We start from the raw sequence: 20,883 nt of genomic DNA on the forward strand, positions 1-20,883 counted from the left end.
ACCGGTGCTAACACGCTTCTCTCTAGTAAGCAGGGTTGTGACGTGTGAACGCTCCACAAAATTTACACCGGTGTAAGATATATCGCAACAAAATACATCGGTGCAGCATCGATGCAAATATGTGCCGTGTGAACAGGGCTTTCCAATATGCTATAAATGTACTTTTATAAACTAAAAAGTGGACTAGAAGTGTGTAATGAGTAAACCCAATAGTCCATTTCCAGTATACTACAAAGTATACTTTAGTAAACTAAAAAGTGGACTAGAAGTGTGTAATGAGTAAACCAATAGTCCATTTCCAGTATACTACAAAGTATACTTTAGTAAACTAAAAAGTGGACTAGAAGTGTGTAATGAGTAAACCAATAGTCCATTTCCAGTATACTACAAAGTTTACTTTAGTAAACTAAAAAGTGGACTAGAAGTATAAAACAAGTAAACTCAGTATATTTCCAATATACTATGAAGTACGCTTTTGTAAACTAAAAAGTGGACTACAAGTATAGATCTAGTAAACAGAGGTGGACAGGAACAAAGCACATGTACTTGAGTACTGTACTTGAGTACACTTTTTGAGTATCTGTACTTTACTTGAGTATTATTTTTTTGGAAACTTATGACTTTAACTTCACTACGTTTGAAAGACAAATATCGTACTTTTTACTCGACTACATTTCTATCAAGGTCCTTGTTACTATGAAGCAGCTTTGAAAGTGGATTTTTCCCCCTTTTCCTTTCTTTTCTAAAACGTTATTTCTGCAGGTGACACTGAGATGGCCGATCAGTAATCATTAGGGTCACATGACATCCATAGACTGTATAATATCAAGTTCAGTGATTTCTCAGCAGCGTTATTTGAACACGATCAGTCAATGACAGAATGGAAGGAGGCGGTTCTTCTGGGGAATGCACACACCTGTGGTCATACCTAGAACCCATTTCAGTTTTCTGAAAGGATTAAAGATTAATTTCGTTTTGAATGTTTGCTTTGTTTGCCTAAAACAAACCACATCATGGCCTATAAAACCTCGCTGTCCAATCTGCAGAAGCATATTGAGGTATATAAACATTTTATTCCAAGAGAAAGCTTGCAGTGAAGTTGTCTGTGCTTTTAGAGCTAGCGATAATGTTGCAATAGCTATGTGGTCTGGTTAGTCAAATGACTTTCTATGGATTTGCCCAGTGGCGATCCTAGAGTGATTTACTACCCGGGCGAAAGTAGTTTTCCCACAATATTATCATTAATATCACACAACTACATTATAAACTATATACAAAACAATTTGAACTATTAGGCAAACAGATAAAACTTGAATAAATAAAAGGCAAATGCTGTTTAGCCTACTTCTTGTCCTTGGGCAAAAAAGAATGACAGAAAGAACGGCTCCCCCAGCTCGAGATTCGGTTCTCATCGTTCATGCCTAGGAGCCGTTCAAAAGAATCGGTTCGTTCGCGAACGTCACAACACTAACAGCTTTGCATGGTCGTTTAAACATTTCTCGTCGTGTGTTGTACGTCGCGGACACGGCCCGTTATAAATTTGCTGTTACCAGAATGGCAATGATCAAGTCGTAATGTATTACTTAAGACTCTGTGTAATGTCATAGTAGTGTAGTACTATGGTAGTAAAGTCTTTTTGATGACTAGTACAACATTCCGCTGGCGGGATTGTGCATATTATGGGGCTACGACAAGTTAGGTACACACACACACACACACACACACACACACTGATGACGTCACCTGCGCAACTTTGGTATTGGGCTTCCCCATCCAAAATGTTCAACTCCTCCTCTTTCTTTTCTAGTAACGCATAGCTAGTTAACGTGGACACTGTTAGTTAGCATGTAAACATGAAGTTACGCTAACATGAATAACGTTAACTTATCTGAAGTCCTTTCAGAAATGTTTTAGCATAATCTTGCCAAATCAGTAGAATGTAGAAATCTTTCTTTTCTAGTAACGTTAGCTACCCAATATGATTTTGAGTTTGAAAGGAGTTTACTAGCATGTCAGGTGTAGTATCACTGACTAGCTAGCTTAATATTCAACCACCATGATGGCACAGCATGCGTTCGTTTTGTAAATCCAGTCGGTTGCTTCAGAGGCATTAGGTTTTGTAAGCGTTGTGGCAATAATACAACAATGCATTGACAAGAAATGTCCTTTTAATACTTAAGTATTTTTAAAAGCAAGTACTTCAGTACTTTAATTTAAATAAAAATTTGACTGTACAACTTTCACTTGTATCGGAGTAAAATTTGACCAGTGGGATCTGTACTTTGACTTAAGTTGGGTATTTTATCCACCTCTGCTAGTAAACTATTAGTACATAAGTTTACTTGTGGTATACTTGCAGTACAAAATAAAAAATACTAGTTGTATACTCAGTTTACTTCTCTTAGACTTAAAGTATACTTTTTATAAACTGAAAGTGGGCCAATTTAGTCCCAAGAAGTATTAGATTAGTTTACTTACAAGTATACTGTAAGTACATTATCAGTATACTTGGTATACAAAAGTATACTTAAGGAAATATGCTTTACTGAAGTATACTTAATAAAATGAACTTGAAATATACTACTTTTTGATAAGGGTCACCCACTGAAGATTTTGTGTGGGGTGTGTGTTTGCTGTTTATTTATTTAAACCAGGTAAACTGTCAAGGTTAATCACTTTTTCACAAGAGACCTGGCTAAGAGGACTGCATATAAAGTTTCAACATGGAAACAGACAAAGCAGTGATGCAGTACAGTTAGCGTAACATTATAAATAGTGGAGGAAAGCAGTTATATACAGCAGCATTTAGCATTAACGCAAGTTCAAATGGCATTGTTCATTGATTTCTGGTGCAAATCATGCAGACTTTGAGACACATAACAGAAAGGGTAGTATAGTAATGATCTCATGAATGAACTGAGCTAAGGGGAAAATGTGACTGTGGTTGTACCTTGTTCAGTTACTTGGGCGGCACAGTGGTATAGGGGTTAGCAAGAAGGTTCTGGGTTTGAGCCCAGGCCTGACGGGGGCCTTTCTGTGTAGAGTTTGCATGTTCTCTCTGTGTCTGTGTGGGTTTACTCCAGGTGCTCAGTTAGGTTAACATGGGGCAGGCTTGGGCTGAAGTGCCCTTGAGCGAGGCACCTAACCCCCAACTCCTCCCCGGGCGCTGTAGCATAGCTGCCCACTACTCTGGGTGTGTGTGTTCACTGCGTCAGATGGGTTGAAGGCAGAGGACGAATTTCACTGTGCTCGAGTGTGCATGTGACAAAGGCTGCTTCTTTCTTCTACTCTCTGAAAGTTAGTTTGTTGTTATAAGTTGAAGTAACTCCTGCACGTCAGCAAATCTGTGTGACTGTACTCACTGTAGTTTAGAAGAAGAAGAACAACTTTTATGTGAAGCACGGTGAAATTCCTCACTGCATTTAACCCATCTGAAGCAGTAAACGCGCGCGCACGCACATGCGCACACGTGGGCAATGAGTGTGTGCGCAGACGCATGGGCAATGAGCGTGCACACAGAGTAGTGGGCAGCTATGCTACAGTGCTCGGGGAGCAGTTGGGGGTTAGGTGCCTTGCTCAAGGGCACTTCAGCCCAAGGCTGCCCCCTGTTAACCTAACCTCATGTCTTTGGACTGTGGGGGAAACTGGAGCACCCAGGGGAAACCCACGCAGACATGGGGAGAACCTGCAAACTCGACACAGAAAGGCCCTCGTCAGCCACTGGGTACGAACACAGAACCTTGTTGCTGTGAGGCGACAGTGCTAACGACTATAATTATGAAGTGGACCAGTGGTATATTTCCTGAAAACAAAAATCGAACTTGGTAAATCGAACTATCTTTATTGAAGAGGACAAAATAGAAAATGTAGACAAGTTCAAGTTCCTTGGTTCATACATCAAACCAGAGGGAGACAGTGAAATAGTGATCAAGATCAGGCTGGGAATTACAAGAAGGGCCATATCAGACCTAGTGGAAGTCTGGAAACCAAGAGTTGAGTTTGAACCTGAAAGTAAAGTTAGCGAAGGCCTTGATATGGAGTGTTGCACTTTATGGATGTGAAAGATGAACATTTGAGGAAGACGGAAGAAAGAATGATAGAAGGTTTTGAGCTGTGGTTATGGAGAAGAGTTCTCAGGAGTAAGCTGGAGCGATAGGAGGACGAGCACATGGATAAGAAAAACAATCGGAGTGCCAGAGAAAGAAGGACTTCTGGAGATGATTAAAAAGAGGAAACTGACCAAGTATGAACATTAGAAAAGGAGAGGTGACAGTCTAGTCCTTGCGACTATTGAGGGAGAGATCTGTGTGAAGGGAAAGAGAGGCAGGAGACGGTCGGAATGGGTGGACAACATTAGAAGTTGGAGAAGTGGGATGGAGAATGCTAGGAGATTGGCTCTCAAGGGAAATGCCTACGGCTCTCTTTAGGGCTAAGGCACGCTGAACTGAAATCGAACGAAGCAAATGTCACACACACACATTCAAATTTCTGATCTGCTCAGCTATATTTGGAGTAAAACAAATTATCAAACATGCCGACTAAGTGTAAAGCTTTCACTGAACGATGCATGTTGCTAAATCACAAAGACTTTTCTCATTACATTAGTACTGACCTGCATGCTGGTCTGAGACATAACCTGTTAAGTAATTGAACAGTAACACATTTATGGTGTTTTTCATTCTGTATTCTTGTACATTGGATTTCAAAATGAGACAACGTTTGTAAAGTGACTGGGAAATTACATCAGGGCCAACAGTGGGATGTAAATATCAACAAATTAATCTGTCATTCAGCAGTTGTTTCATTTCTGATCCAATCTGCTGGAATAATGTCAAACTCTAACACTGCATAATTGAGTTATAAACTGCACTGTATTTAACCCCCTCAACATATTTAACCCTTTCTTTGTCTCGCTTTCTGCTCTACAGTGCCATCCTTTTACTCACCCTTTCACGTGTCAAATCTCTTTGTTGATTGGCATGTTGTCTGTATTTTTGTTGTTTGTTGTTTTTCTTTCTCCTTTCAGTATTTTTCTTGCACAAACTCCAGCGTGCACTGAAGAGCTGCTGTGCCCCCCTGCCTGCTCCAGAATGTTCCCGCCTGTCTGTATGCCATGCTTCCATTCTGTTTCACACCACTGCTCTTCTTCACCTTCATCTTCATCCGACTCCTGGCTACTGTCTTGCTGAACCACTGCAGTCCTATGAGTCACCAGGAGAGCATGCAGTACATCACCTCTGAGTAGCTTTGGGGAATCGAACTTAGCCAAAGCTTTGGCCTTAGTGTTGTGAAGCAGTTGGTAGTTTCTTAGCAGTTTCTTTTTCTTTTTTTAAAGATATTTTTGGGGCTTTCTTTCACCTTTATTGGATAGGACAGTGTAGAGACAGGAAATGAGTGGGAGAGAGAGACGGGGAGGGATCGGGAAATGACCTCGGGTCGGAATCGAACCCGGGTCCCCGGATTTATGGTACGGCGCCTTATCCAACTGAGCCACAACGCCCCCAGTTTCTTAGCAGTTTCTTAGCTGAAAAACGTGTTGGTGGACAATTTGTGGAGATGAGAGTAAAAACGTTTAATCATCAGCAGTAAAAATTCACACTGGGGTAAGTTATAAATGAGAACCAGTGGCATATTTAAGCTCTTTTTTTTATTTTTATTTTTTTTAAATCTATGAGTTATTGACTTTTTGTGCTGCACATTACGGCCTCTTTTTAATTGGATTTGTTTTGAGCAGCAAAAGAACCTTAGAGAAATTGTTCAGCAGAAATTGTTGGCCATAACTAAAATTCAGTGTGGTACTTTTAACTGAATAATGAGTTTTCCAATTATTCCAGTAATAACCACATTCATTTCTATACTGGGAGATTTGCATGCTTTTTAGATTTATTTATTTATTTAGATGTATTTCCTTTTCATTCATTCATTCATTCATTCATTCATTTACACAACATGCCTACCACTTTAAAGGTGCTAGTTGTTGTTTTATTGTGACCAAACAATAATTAAGATGAAAAAACAGAAATCTGGAGTGTGCATACAGTAGGTATTCATCCCCTTTCCTATGAAACCCCTAAATAAGAGCTGGTCCAACCAATTCACTTCATCAGTCACATAATTAGTTGATTAAGATCCACCTGTGTGCAATCAGTGTCACATGATGTGTCACATGATGTCTGTATAAATCAACCTGTTCTGACTCTGCAACACTACTAAACAAGCAACATGAAAACCAAGGAGCCCTCAAACAGGTCAGAGACAATGTTGTGAAGAAGTAGGGATCAGGGTTGGGTTATAAAAAATATCCCTAACTTTGAATATCCCAGGGAGCACCATTAAATCCATTATAGCAAAATGGAAAGAATATGGCACCACTACAAACCTGACGAGAGAAGGCCGCCCACCAAAAGTCACAGACCGGGCAAGGAGGGCATTAATCAGAGATGCAACAAAGACACCAAAGCTAACACTGAAGGAGCTGCAAAGATCCACAGCGGAGATGGGAGAATCTGTCCGTAGGACCACTTTAAGCCGTACACTCCACAGAGTGGGGCTTTATGGAAGTGTGTCCAGAAAAAAGTAACTGCTTAAGAAAACACATTTGGAGTTTGCCCAAGAGCATGTGGCCAAACGAGACTAAAATGAGACTAAAATTGATCTTTTTGGCCATCATGGGAAACGCCATGTGTGGCACAAACCCAACACCCTGAGAACACCATTCCTACAGGTGAAGCATGGTGGGGGCAGCATCATGCTGTGGGGATATTTTTCATCTGTAGGGACCGGAAAGCTGATTGATTGAAGGAAAGATGGATTGCACTAAATACAGGGCAATTCTGGAGGAAAACCTGTTTGAGTAAGCCAGAGGTTTGAGACTGGGACGAAGGTTCACGTTCCAGCAGGACAATGACTCTAAACATACTGCTAAAGCTACACTGGAGTGGTTTAAAGGGAAACATTTTAAATGTCTTGGAATGGCCTAATCAAAGCCCAGACCTTAATCAAATTGAGAATCTGTGGCATAACTTGAAGATTGCTGTACACCAACGCAACCCATCTAACTTGAAGGAGTTGGAGCAGTTTTGCCTTGAGGACTGGGCAAAAATCCCAGTGGCTAGATGCGCTAAGCTAATAGAGACGTACCCGAAGAGACTTGCAGCTGTAATTGCAGTAAAAGGTGGCTCTACAAAGTATTGACTTTTTTTTTGGGGGGGGGGGGGGGGTTAACACTCCAGATTTCTGTTTTTTCATCTTCATTATTATTATTATTATTTGTGTCCCAATAAAACAATTTACACCTTTTAAAGTGGTAGCCATGTTGTGTCAATCAAATGGTGCTAACCCTCCAAAAATCCATTTTAACTTTCGCTTGTAATGCGACAAAACAGGACAAACACCAAGGGGGATGGATACTTTTTCAAGACACTGTATTTAGAGAAGGGACGGTACTGTCTACAGTGCCTCTAATGAGAATTTCTGGGAAGCATTAGATTTGAAAGTTTTGACAAAGGGAAGTGTCCAACCAGCTCCAAGAATGTTTTTGAAATCCTGTAAGTCATTGCTGAGCATCTCAGGAATTATCTGGGGGGGGGAACCTGACTGTTTGTTTATTTGAAGAAAGTGTGTACAGCAGCTACAGTCACTAAGGGAGCTTTACCTGGTTAGTCATATCTTAGTTATAGCGAAACAACCATAAAAAGCTCTGTGTCTCAACACTTTTTTTTTTATGAGCAATTTGTATTAGATGAGTGTTTAAAACCTCTTCATTTCAGTATGATGTAGATGCATGTGTTAAGTGATTTTAAATTGTAAGTTTCACAGCTTGATGGAGTTTATTTTTGCAGGACTGTCTGCTCATGTTCATGCACCACGTTGCCACCGTCTCTCTGATCATGTTATCTTACGTGAATAACATGGCTCGTGTGGGAACGCTCGTCCTGTGCCTCCACGACGCTTCCGACGTGCTGTTGGAGGTAAGGATGAGTAATGGCTACTAATGCTGTCCTGAGGTCAAGTTGGTTGTGCCTTTGTGTATAATTGTACAGCTTGAGCCTACAGTTCCTATTTCTATATCTGTGATGATTTATCTTATAGCACTTCACCAGTGTTTTTATATATATATAGTATGTATGTATGTATGTATGTATGTGTGTGTGTATACCTGTGAGTGTTTAGTCTATGTCTATTTCTTATCTAGAGTGTTTTATATTGTTTATTTCAGTTATTCTATTTTTATTTATTGCATTGCCTGTTTGCACCGTGGGTCAGAGAGGACTGAAATTTCATCTGTGCTGTATGTCAAGCATGTATAGCATATTTGACAATAAAATTGACTTGAAGTACCTAATAAAAATGTAGATACAATTTGACATGCTGAATAATTCATCCCAATCCAATCCTTTATGTATATCAAGTCGAAGTCCCTCTCATGCCAGAATCTGGTCTTCCCAGGCAGTCTCCTGTCCCAGTACTAACCAACTCTTTAAGGCGTATGGGTGCGGCGCTGATCTCCGTTTCGATAGCCCTCTGCCTCTCACCTGTACAGCTAGGGTTACAGTGGGGAGCTAGTCCTCTGGTAACCGCAAGAGTTTCACTTCCCCACTCGCATCTGTATTGCAGTGTGCCTTGCTAGACGGTAGTAGGTACCATTTTTATGATGGTCTTTGGTATGACCCGACTGTGAGTAGAACTCATGCTCTCCTGGTCGAGAGGCGGACACGCTAACCACTAGGCCAACTCACGGTGCTCTTTGTGTATAAAGTACTTGTCAAAAGTTTGGACACGCCTTCTAATTCAGTGGGTTTTCTTTATTTTTATGCATTAAAAGACAATGTCTTAAAGTAATGATGGATGTCGTTTCTATTTATTTAGTTGAGCGGTTCTTGACATAATATGGATTATTACAGATGTGGAATATGGCTGTTTTACTGTATTTTATTATTACTGTTTGATCTCAGATACATTAAGAAGGCAAGAAGTCCCACTAATTAACTTTTGATGAGGCACATCTATTAATTGAAAAGCATTCCAGGTGACTACCTCATGAAGCTGGTTAAGATAATGCCAATAGTGTACAAAGCATCGTCAAGGTAAACGGTGGATACTTTTGAAGAATCTAAAATATGAAACATATTTTGTTTTTTCCGTTAACCAAATAATTCCATTTATGTTCCATATGTTATTTCATAGTTTTGATGACTTCAGTATTGTTCTACAATGTAGGAAATACAGTGGTGCTTGAAAGTTTGTGAACCCTTTAGAATTTTCTATATTTCTACATAAACATGACCTAAAACATCAGATTTTCATACAAGTCCTAAAAGTAGATAAAGAGAACCCAGTTAAACAAATGAGACAAAAATGTTATACTTGGTCATTTATTTATTGAGGAAAATGATCCAATATTACACATCTGTGAGTGGCAAAAGTATGTGAACCTCTAGGATTATCAGTTAATTTGAAGGTGAAATTAGAGTCAGGTGTTTTCAATCAATGGGATGACAATCAGGTGTGAGTGGGCACCTTTTTTATTATTTTTATTATTATTATTATTATTATTATTGTTATTATAATAAAGAACAGGGATCTCTCAAAGTCTGATCTTCACAACACGTTTGTGGAAGTGTATCATGGGATGAACAAAGGAGATTTCTGAGGACCTCAGAAAAAGCGTTGTTGCTGCTCATCAGGCTGGAAAAGGTTACAAAACCATCTCTAAAGAGTTTGGACTCCACCAATCCACAGTCAGACAGATTGTGTACAAATGGAGGAAATTTCAAGACCATTGTTACCCTCCCCAGGAGTGGTCGACCAACAAAGATCACTCCAAGAGCAAGGCGTGTAATAGTCGGCGAGGTCACAAAGGACCCCAGGGTAACGTCTAAGCAACTGAAGGCCTCTCTCATATTGGCTAATGTTCATGAGTCCACCATCAGGAGAACACTGAACAACAATGGTGTGCATGGCAGGGTTGCAAGGAGAAAGCCGCTGCTTGTCTGCAGTTTGCTAAAAATCAATTGGACAAGCCTAGAAGGCTATTGGAAAAATGTTTTGTGGCCGGATGAAACCAAAATAGAACTTTTTGGTTTAAATGAGAAGCGTTATGTTTGGAGAAAGGAAAACACTACATTCCAGCATAAGAACCTTATCCCATCTGTGAAACATAGTGGTGGTAGTATCATGGTTTGGACCTGTTTTGCTGCATCTGGGCCAGGATGGCTTGCCATCATTGATGGAACAATGAATTCTGAATTAAAGCAGCGAATTCTAAAGGAAAATGTCAGGACATCTGTCTATGAACTGGATCTCAAGAGAAGGTGGGTCATGCAGCAAGGCAATGACCCTAAGCACACAAGTCGTTCTACCAAAGAATGGTTAAAGAAGAATAAAGTGAATGTTTTGGAATGGCCAAGTCAAAGTCCTGACCTTAATCCAATCGAAATGTTGTGGAAGGACCTGAAGCGAGCAGTTCATGTGAGGAAACCCACCAACATCCCAGAGTTGAAGCTGTTCTGTACAGAGGAATGGGCTAAAATTCCTCCAAGCCGGTGTGCAGGACTGATCAACAGTTACCGCAAACGTTCAGTTGCAGTTATTGCTGCACAAGGGGGTCACACCAGATACTGAAAGCAAAGGTTCAAGTACTTTTGCCACTCTACAGATATGTAATATTGGATCATTTTCCTCAATAAATAAATGACCAAATAATACAATATTTTTGTCTCATTTGTTTAACTGGGTTCTCTTTATCTACTTTTAGGACGTGTGAAAATCTGATGATGTTTTAGGTCATATTTATGCAGAAATGTAGAACATTCTAAAGGGTTCACAAACTTTAAAGCACCACTGTAGCAAAAATACAGAAGAACCTATGAATGAGTAGGGGTGTTCAAACTTTCAACTGGTACTATGGGTGTTTTGTAGAAGTTGCTGAGAAACAGGATGTTTTGAATGACCGTACTACAAAGTGCTTCATAAGCTTTTGGTTACTATATGAAACGTTTATATGATGAAATAAATTATGCAGAAATGTATCACATACATGTGGTTTTTATTTATTTTTTATTTTCTTTCAGGCTGCCAAAATGGCCAACTATGCCAAGTATCAGAGGCTTTGCAATGTCCTGTTCATCATGTTTGCACTGGTGTTCATTTGCTCCAGACTGGGCTTGTATCCTGTGTGGTAAGAAATTTTGCTCTGTCCATCTCTCTCACCCACCTCTATGTGAGCATTTATTTAAAAAAAAAATTAAAATTAAAAAAAAGGGGGGGGGGAACCAAAGAGCTTAAAGGTTTCCTTTGGCTTATCAAGGCTAGGTTTAGGTATAGGCATAGCATGAATTATAGTAACTGCATTAATAATTGTCAGTGGAAGATCCTCACGTGGAGAGTAAAAAGTGTGTGTGTGTGTGTGTGTTTTTAAGATGGGTGCTGAAAGACAGCATATCATCTGACGGCTGATGATTTGTTTTGACAGAGTTGTTGATGTAAACAGTAGTGTCTACACACTTCTCCATTCAGTTAAAAGATTCTACACACTTCTCCATTCAGATAAAAGATTCAAAAACAGCAATGCAACAGATGTGCAAGCTACAGGTGACCTATTGAATACAGATTTCTTCGCACCATTCTGGACTTTTTTTTTTAATCAGCTGTACAGTTTTCCAGTAGTACAGTGGTGCTTGAAAGTTTGTGAACCCTTTAGAATTTTCTATATTTCTGCATAAATATGACCTAAAACATCATCAGAGTTTCACACAAGTCTAAAAGTAGATAAAGAGAAACCAGTTAAACAAATGAGACAAAAATATTATACTTGGTCATTTATTTATTGAGGAAAATGATCCAATATTACATATCTGTGAGTGGCAAAAGTATGTGAACCTCTGGGATTAGCAGTTAATTTGAAGGTGAAATTAGAGTCAGGTGTTTTCAATCAATGGGATGACAATCAGGTGTGAGTGGGCACCCTGTTTTATTTAAAGAACAGGGATCTATAAAAGTCTGATCTTCACAACACGTTTGTGGAAGTGTATCATGGCACGAACAAAGGAGATTTCTGAAGACATCAGAAAAAGCGTTGTTGATGCTCATCAGGCTGGAAAAGGTTACAAAACCATCTCTAAAGAGTTTGGACTCCACCAATCCACAGTCAGACAGATTGTGTATAAATGGAGGAAATTCAAGACCATTGTTACCCTCCCCAGGAGTGGTTGACCAACAAAGTTCACTCCAAGAGCAAGGCGTGTAATAGTTGGTGAGGTCACAAAGGACCCCAGGGTAACTTCTAAGCAACTGAAGGCCTCTCTCACATTGGCTAATGTTAATGTTCATGAGTCCACCATCAGGAGAACACTGAACAACAATGGTGTGCATGGCAGGGTTGCAAGGAGAAAGCCACTGCTCTCCAAAAAGAACATTGCTGCTCATCTGCAGTTTGCTAAAGATCACGTGGACAAGCCAGAGGGCTATTGAAAAAATGTTTTGTGGACGGATGAGACCAAAATGGAACATTTTGGTTTAAATGAGAAGTGTTATGTTTGGAGAAAGGAAAACACTGCATTCCAGCATAAGAACCTTATCCCATCTGTGAAACATGGTGGTGGTAGTATCATGGTTTGGGCCTGTTTTGCTGCATCTGGGCCAGGACGGCTTGCCATCATTGATGAAACAATTAATTCTGAATTATACCAGTGAATTTTAAAGGCAAATGTCAGGACATCTGTCCATGAACTGAATCTCAAGAGAAGGTGGGTCATGCAGCAAGACAACGACCCTAAGCACACAAGTTATTCTACCAAAGAACGGTTAAAGAAGAATAAAGTTAATGTTTTGGAATGGCCAAGTCAAAGTCCTGACCTTAATCCAATCGAAATGTTGTGGACGGACCTGAAGCGAGCAGTTCATGTGAGGAAACCCACCAACATCCCAGAGTTGAAGCTGTTCTGTACGGAGGAATGGGCTAAAATTCCTCCAAGCCGGTGTGCAGGACTGATCAACAGTTACCGGGAACGTTTAGTTGCAGTTATTGCTGCACAAGGGGGTCACACCAGATACTGAAAGCAAAGGTTCACATACTTTTGCCACTCACAGATATGTAATATTGAATCATTTTCCTCAATAAATAAATGACCAAGTATCATATTTTTGTCTCATTTGTTTAACTGGGTTCTCGTTATCTACTTGTAGGACTTGTGTGAAAATCTGATGATGTTTTAGGTCATATTTATGCAGAAATATAGAAAATTATAAAGGGTTCACAAACGTTCAAGCACCACTGTATATTAATTACATTTGGATATTAAACATACACTAGTACCTGTGTGAGGTGGTCTCTTGTCACATGTGCACCTCTTGACACTTTGTAAAATTACCCATGAATATTTTCAGGACCTTGGTGAAAGAATAATTTGAGAAGATTTGCGAATATTTTGTAATGCCGCTTTGTTAAAACGTTTTATATGGTTACTTTATGTCCATGATGTCGAACTTTCGAAGCAGCTTTAGTATTGGACTTGTGTTAGCCTGGAAATCCTAATCTTAGAACAACTACTATTATTTCAAACCCAGAGTTCGATCTCTTGTATAATTAACCTTCCCTGCTATAAAGTGTCCTGCTTGTTGTCATGTAGCATCACTTCCTGTTCTTCATGGTCTCATTACAGATTGGTCAGATAGCTGAGTGTTGCACATGAACTCCAGCCTCATTGTGCCAGATTACCGATTACATTTCTCACACACTGCTGCTTGTAGCCACTTACATTAGTTGATTTTATTAATTTTTTAGAAATGCTCAGTCACTCTTGGAGACGTTTGCCTTCGAGGAGACCTTTCTTTGGGTCAGTGAGCGCCATCTATTGGCAGTATGTCTCTGACTAAGAAGTCTGAATGACGCGTTACTTTCTACTTTTTCCTCTTAGGATTTGGGCATCTGAATTGTTGCCAAGTGACAGTTACTATGGCTACAGCATAGATCCTTATCAAAGGAAAATGTAAGAGAGAGAGGTTATTGGGGGCATTGCTCATGATTTTCTTTGCCATAGCTGCAATGTACTGGTGTTCTTGCATGTTTAAAAAGCAATAATGAAGGACCTTGCCGTCCTGAATTTAAACATGTGTATGTGACCTGAAATGCTTTGTGTAGAACAGTCAGCCTTTATTTACTGTATATATCATGTGTTCATGCATAATGTGCTTCAAATCACAAATTGAGAGAATAAAATCAAGACATTTCATTACTTTCTCTCGAATGCAATGTTTAAACGATTATACATAATGAGATGGCATTTTATTATCCAGGGCAGTTGATAAAATGTCAAGATAATGAAGCATATTGTAATACTTGGCTTTAACTGAAGCTTGATAATGATCAGAAAGCATTAGAAATTATCAGAGGTCTTTTAAGTGGACGAGGAAAATGAAGCCTTGTGAATAGTGTTGGATTGGCCCATTCTTGAGAAATCAGAAGATGTTCCGTTGTCATGTTTTTTCTTTCTGTAAGCCTGTTTTACTGGGCTGACGTGTCACCATCTCGGATGACGTCATTCCGACATTAAACACGGTTACTTTGGGTGCAGTTACTTCAGTCCTGTTGACAATGAAAGTTTCTCCAGCTTGAGGAATGGTACCTTTTTAATGAGTCCAGTCTCGGTGATCAGACTTACCTTCAAGTAACATCTTTCACAAGGATTGTGTTAGAGAAAGGATGGTGCACTGGAAAGAGTGCAAGATTCTGCAAAAGATTACTAGAGAATACTGGCGATTCCCTGTATGGCTTTTACAGGATGTAGTGTAGGCAAGCTCCATGTCCCAGTTATGCCAGCTTTTTTGATCACATAGCCAATGCTCAGTACTACACTGCATACAGGTCTATTTATTCATATTCATTCTGTTTTTGAATTCAGATCCACTCAGGATTTGTACTTTTGTTTCATTAACGATGAAACAAACACGATCCCATCCCATCGCACTGCTCTTTACCTCTTACGATGAGCGTTGATTTGATTTGCAGTTGGTCTGCTAGACCATGTTACTGTAAATATTATTTCATATTATACCATGGCTCTGTTTAGTGGAGGGCAGTTCATTAAAATTTTCTGAAACAGGAAACGCTTCAGGACCAAGGGCTTTCAAGTTTCTCTCGCGTGATAAGATGCATTTCTTTGTCTTATTAACTTCAACAGAGGGGGAGAAAAAAAGAGCAGCTGGTGAGGGAGCGACTACTTGGAGTAGGTACTCGAGCTTGTTTCATGGATGTTCCACAACATTTACTGATGGCATGTAACTATAAACAGATAAGTGTGATCTGTTGTCCCTCAATAAATTAAAAGAAATGTTAGTGTTTGCAAATTGTTGTGGTATAAGCGGAATAAAACACTTCAGGACTTGCTGTTACTGTAAAATAATCAACTTCTGGGACATATCGTATTGGACGGTATATCATCAATCTGTCACTGATTATCATTTTCTTTAACAGTACACACCACGGCGGCACGGTGGTGTAGTGGTTAGCGCTGTCGCATCACAGCAAGAAGGTCCTGGGTTCGAGCCCCGGGGCCGGCGAGGGCCTTTCTGTGCGGAGTTTGCATGTTCTCCCCGTGTCCGCGTGGGTTTCCTCCGGGTGCTCCGGTTTCCCCCACAGTCCAAAGACATGCAGGTTAGGTTAACTGGTGACTCTAAATTGACCGTAGGTGTGAATGTGAGTGTGAATGGTTGTCTGTGTCTATGTGTCAGCCCTGTGATGACCTGGCGACTTGTCCAGGGTGTACCCCGCCTTTCGCCCGTAGTCAGCTGGGATAGGCTCCAGCTTGCCTGCGACCCTGTAGAAGGATAAAGCGGCTAGAGATAATGAGATGAGATGAGTACACACCACCATTATTTATTTATTTTATTTATTTTTTAGCTCATCCAGCCACAAGCCAGGCCAGATGAGCTTATGCAATCACGCGTCATCCATCGTTGTCCGTCCACAATTTACAAAAAGCGCTACTACTCCGACAGGATTGATCGGATTTCGATCAAACTTGCATACAATGTTCCACAGGTGGGTGTGCATAAAAGTTGTCAAGATGCTGGCGCCACCTGTCTCATTTACGATTTTATGGGTGTCTGAAATTTTTGAGTGACTCATCACATAATTTTCTTCGTAAACTGCTGGGATGTTTTCACTGAAACTCACCCAGAAGACTCTAAAGACATATTCCAACAAGAGTTGTTCACCAGGAGGCGCCACCTACCATGGATGAGGCTACAGAGGGGTCAAGTGCAATTTCATGAAAATTGCTGCTCCTCTTACAGGATTGATCGGATTTCAAACCCACGCACACAACAGTGGCTGGGATGAGCTACAGCCTCATTGACACTATTTTTATTTTTTTATTTATTTATTTATTTATTTTTTTACTTATATGACGACAATTTACGTAGGTTAGATGAGCTGTTAAAATAAGGAAATTAAAATACTCTGGCTATAATGCAACTGATTTACCTTAATTCAACTGGGTGGCAAAGTTGCTGTCATCAGGAATACTGTACTCTTCACATTAATGCATCGTTGTTGACTGTACTCACTGGCCACTTTATTAGGAACACCCATACACCCGCTGTTTTATGCAGTTCTCTAATCAGCCAATCCCTTGATAGCAGCATAGTGTATAAAATCATGCAGATACAAATCAAGAGCTTCAGTTAATGTTCACTTCAAACATCAGAATGGGAAACATTGTGATCTCTGGCATGGGTGTTGGTGCCAGATGGACTGGTTTGAGTATTTCAGAAACTACTGATCTCTCCTGATAGAACCGCTGCTCCTCCACATCGAAAGGAGTCAGTTGAGGTGGTTTGGGCACCTTGTTAGGATGTCCCCTGGATGCTTCCCAAGGGAAGTTTTCTGGGCATGCCCCACTGGGAGGAGACCCCAGGGCAGACCAAGGACACGCTGGAGAGATTACATCTCTCGGCTGGCCTGGGAACGCCTCGGTATTCCCCCAGAATAGCTGGTGGAGGTGGCCGGGGAGAGGGAAGTCTGGGCTGCTCTGCTTAGACTGTTACCCCTGCGACCCAGATCCAGATAAGCGGTAGAAGACTGATGGATGAATGATCTCCTGGGGTTTTCACACACAACAGTCTCTAGAGTTTACACAGAATGGTGCAAAAAACAAAAAAACATCGAGTGACAGTTCTGTGGGTGGAAATGTCTTGTTGAAAGAGCTCAGAGGAAAATGGCCAGATTGGTTTGAGCTGCCAGGAAGGATATAGTAACTCAGAGCAACCCTTTACAACCGTGGTGAGCAGAAAAGCATCTCGGCATGCAACAACAGAAGACTCCATTGGGTTCCACTTCTGCCAGCCAAGAACAGGAATCAAGTTCCTATTAAAGTTCCTATTAAAGGGGCCAGTGAGTGTACAAATCAACATATGGGTGGTCGTCCCCCCCAGTGAGAATATGTGGCTTGTTTTAAGTAATGTTTTGTTCGGATATCTGGTCTACTGACAGTGTTGCCTTTAGTTTGGATGACCGTGTATCGTGTCTGCATTATTTCCAATCCTTGTCTGAGTTCAGGTTCCCAGTTACAGACAGCATCATATTAAAGTTCATCGTAGTATAAGAGATGGTTTAATGGGATATTCAAATTACCATCCAACTTTGTTTGTGTATTAAGGGTTGAGTGAATTTTCCTTCTTTGAAATCCAAACAACAACTCAAGCATCAGAGTTTTCATGCACGTGTGTGAGTAAGTATCGAGTTATGAAACGGTGATTATATAAGCATGAGGCACAGCAGTTTTGGTGCCTCGTTGCTTCAGGGTCCTGAGCTTGCTTACTGTGTGTGAAGTGTCTCGTGTTCTCTCATGGATTTCCTCCCATCTGCAAGAAATATGCTGGTAGGTGCACTGACTTCTCTACCTATAAATGAGTGAGTGCCAATGGACTGATGTCCCATCCAAGATTCAAGAGAGCTTTTATGGTCAATATGTCCATATACAAGTATAGACCCCTTTCACTGACGTCACCTGAAACTGGAAGTAAACAGACCCTGCGCCATTTTGGAAGACCAACAAACTCGTGATAAGGGGATAATAACGGCAGCGGTATGTGAACCCACGAGAATAAAGTGGAGTGGCAAACGACTTAAACAAACAAATCTGAGCTGTTTTATTTATGATTTATTGGCCCAACAGTAGACTTGAAAGAAACCTGTGTGAGACTTGGCAAAAAACTGGATATAATGGATAAGTCTGTGCATGATCTGCGGACACTTTGAGGTAAGCAAACGCAAGAAATTCAGATTTAAAACATGCTAAATTGGCCTCAAGTTGATAACTGTATGAGGAGCAAGCCTCCCAGACTTCTACAATTTAATAATAATTTAGGATGGTTTGGGGCTTGCTCGCTGCTGCCAGGTTGGTTGTTGAGTAGCCTGACTGTTTGGTTTTTTTTTTGTTCTTGCGTGTGGTATCATTGTTGACGCGAGGTTGTTTTTTGAACATGCCAATGCGGACACGATTTCCCCTGATGAGTTATGACTTCAGACGCGATGCGTGTGTGGAGGTGTGGAGTCCGCGTGATGTGTGTAAGATAGGCTTCTCATGTGTTTGGAGATCCGCGCTCCGAGACAAGCGCACCCGCACCCCCCCCCCCCCCCCCCCCCAAGGGGAAAAAAAGGGGCCCCCCGAAAATATCGGCATAGTTCGAACAGGCACTGGGTGTAAACAACAAATAGTTTACAATGTCTGGGTAGCAAACAGATGGCAGAATTGGTGTCCGGTCCTCCTTATGTTTCCATTCTCCCTTGCCGCGAGTCTTATCATATGGGTCAAACCCATCAATCACAGCCAGTTTCTCCACATACCGTGCCCTTTCTGCAGCTGGTAATGTACTCACATAACCCGAATTATCATCCATCGTGTCACTTTACTCTCGCTCGTACTTTGTTTTATATTGTGAGTGCATGTACTTGGTCTTCCAATATGGCGCCTAACAAAATCTCGCGGCACGGTGACGTCATGTGAAAGGGGTCTATACAGTGTATTGAAACACCGTTTCCCTCCGGCTCCCCATGGTGCATTTATAAAGAAAATCGAAGATTATAATAATAATAAGGTACAACCCCGATTCCAAAAAAGTTGGGACAAAGTACAAATTGTAAATAAAAACGGAATGCAATGATGTGGAAGTTTCAAAATTCCATATTTTATTCAGAATAGAACATAGATGACATATCAAATGTTTAAACTGAGAAAATGTATCATTTAAAGAGGAAAAATTAGGTGATTTTTAAATTTCATGACAACACATCTCAAAAAAGTTGGGACAAGGCCATGTTTACCACTGTGAGACATCCCCTTTTCTCTTTACAACAGTCTGTAAACGTCTGGGGACTGAGGAGACAAGTTGCTCAAGTTTAGGGATAGGAATGTTAACCCATTCTTGTCTAATGTAGGATTCTAGTTGCTCAACTGTCTTAGGTCTTTTTTGTCGTATCTTCCGTTTTATGATGCGCCAAATGTTTTTTCTATGGGTAAAAGATCTGGACTGCAGGCTGGCCAGTTCAGTACCCGGACCCTTCTTCTACGCAGCCATGATGCTGTAATTGATGCACTATGTGGTTTGGCATTGTCATGTTGGAAAATGCAAGGTCTTCCCTGAAAGAGACGTCGTCTGGATGGGAGCATATGTTGCTCGAGAACCTGGATATACCTTTCAGCATTGATGGTGTCTTTCCAGATGTGTAAGCTGCCCATGCTACACGCACTAATGCAACCCCATACCATCAGAGATGCAGGCTTCTGAACTGAGCGCTGATAACAACTTGGGTCGTCCTTCTCCTCTTTAGTCCGAATGACACGGCGTCCCTGATTTCCATAAGAACTTCAAATTTTGATTCGTCTGACCACAGAACAGTTTTCCACTTTGCCACAGTCCATTTTAAATGAACCTTGGCCCAGAGAAGACGTCTGCGCTTCTGGATCATATTTAGATAGGGCTTCTTCTTTGAACTATAGAGTTTTATCTGGCAGCGGCGGATGGCACGGTGAATTGTGTTCACAGATGATGTTCTCTGGAAATATTCCTGAACCCATTTTGTGATTTCCAATACAGAAGCATGTATGTGTATGCCTGTATGTGATGCAGTGCCGTCTAAGGGCCTGAAGGTCACGGGCACCCAGTATGGTTTTCCGGCCTTGACCCTTACACACAGAGATTCTTCCAGATTCTCTGAATCTTTTGATGATATTATGTACTGTAGATGATGATATGTTCAAACTCCTTTGCAATTTTACACTGTCGAACTCCTTTCTGATATTGCTCCACTATTTGTTGGGGCAGAATTAGGGGGATTGGTGATCCTCTTCCCATCTTTACTTCTGAGAGCCGCTGCCCCTCCAAGATGCTCTTTTTATACCCAGTCATGTTAATGACCTATTGCCAATTGACCTAATGAGTTGCAATTTGGTCCTTCAGCTGTTCCTTTTTTGTACCTTTAACTTTTCCAGCCTCTTATTGCCCCTGTCCCAACTTTTTTGAGATGTGTTGCTGTCATGAAATTTCAAATGAGCCAATATTTGGCATGAAATTTCAAAATGTCTCACTTTCGACATTTGATATGTTGTCTATGTTCTATTGTGAATACAATATCAGTTTTTGAGATTTGTAAATTATTGCATTCCTTTTTTTATTTACAATTTGTACTTTTGTCCCAACTTTTTTGGAATTGGGGTTGTATATAAATAACTCTCTGTAGTTGTCCAAGTGGACATTTCTCAGTCTAAACATCCTGCTGTTTAAACATATAGCTATCTAAGTACAATAAACAACATAAGACAAAGACAGGTGCAAAGTGACATTATGCATTTGTGTGCAAATGTTCATTTTAGTGCAAAAATA

The 20,883-nt window shown here is 40.6% G+C and overlaps 1 protein-coding gene across 2 annotated transcripts in view; it reads left to right on the forward strand.

Annotated features, from left to right (window-relative positions):
- Nucleotides 1–20,883, forward strand: part of cers6 (ceramide synthase 6) — an 85,747-nt gene that overhangs the window by 61,532 nt on the left and 3,332 nt on the right. For both annotated transcript variants that reach the window (XM_060930089.1, XM_060930090.1), the window contains exons 7-8: nucleotides 7,842–7,970; nucleotides 11,073–11,179. In XM_060930089.1, the coding sequence (XP_060786072.1) occupies nucleotides 7,842–7,970; nucleotides 11,073–11,179 (236 nt within the window). The remainder of the gene's footprint in view (nucleotides 1–7,841; nucleotides 7,971–11,072; nucleotides 11,180–20,883) is intronic.

Source organism: Neoarius graeffei, chromosome 9, assembly GCF_027579695.1.
Source record: "Neoarius graeffei isolate fNeoGra1 chromosome 9, fNeoGra1.pri, whole genome shotgun sequence".
NCBI classification, from domain to species: domain Eukaryota; kingdom Metazoa; phylum Chordata; class Actinopteri; order Siluriformes; family Ariidae; genus Neoarius; species Neoarius graeffei.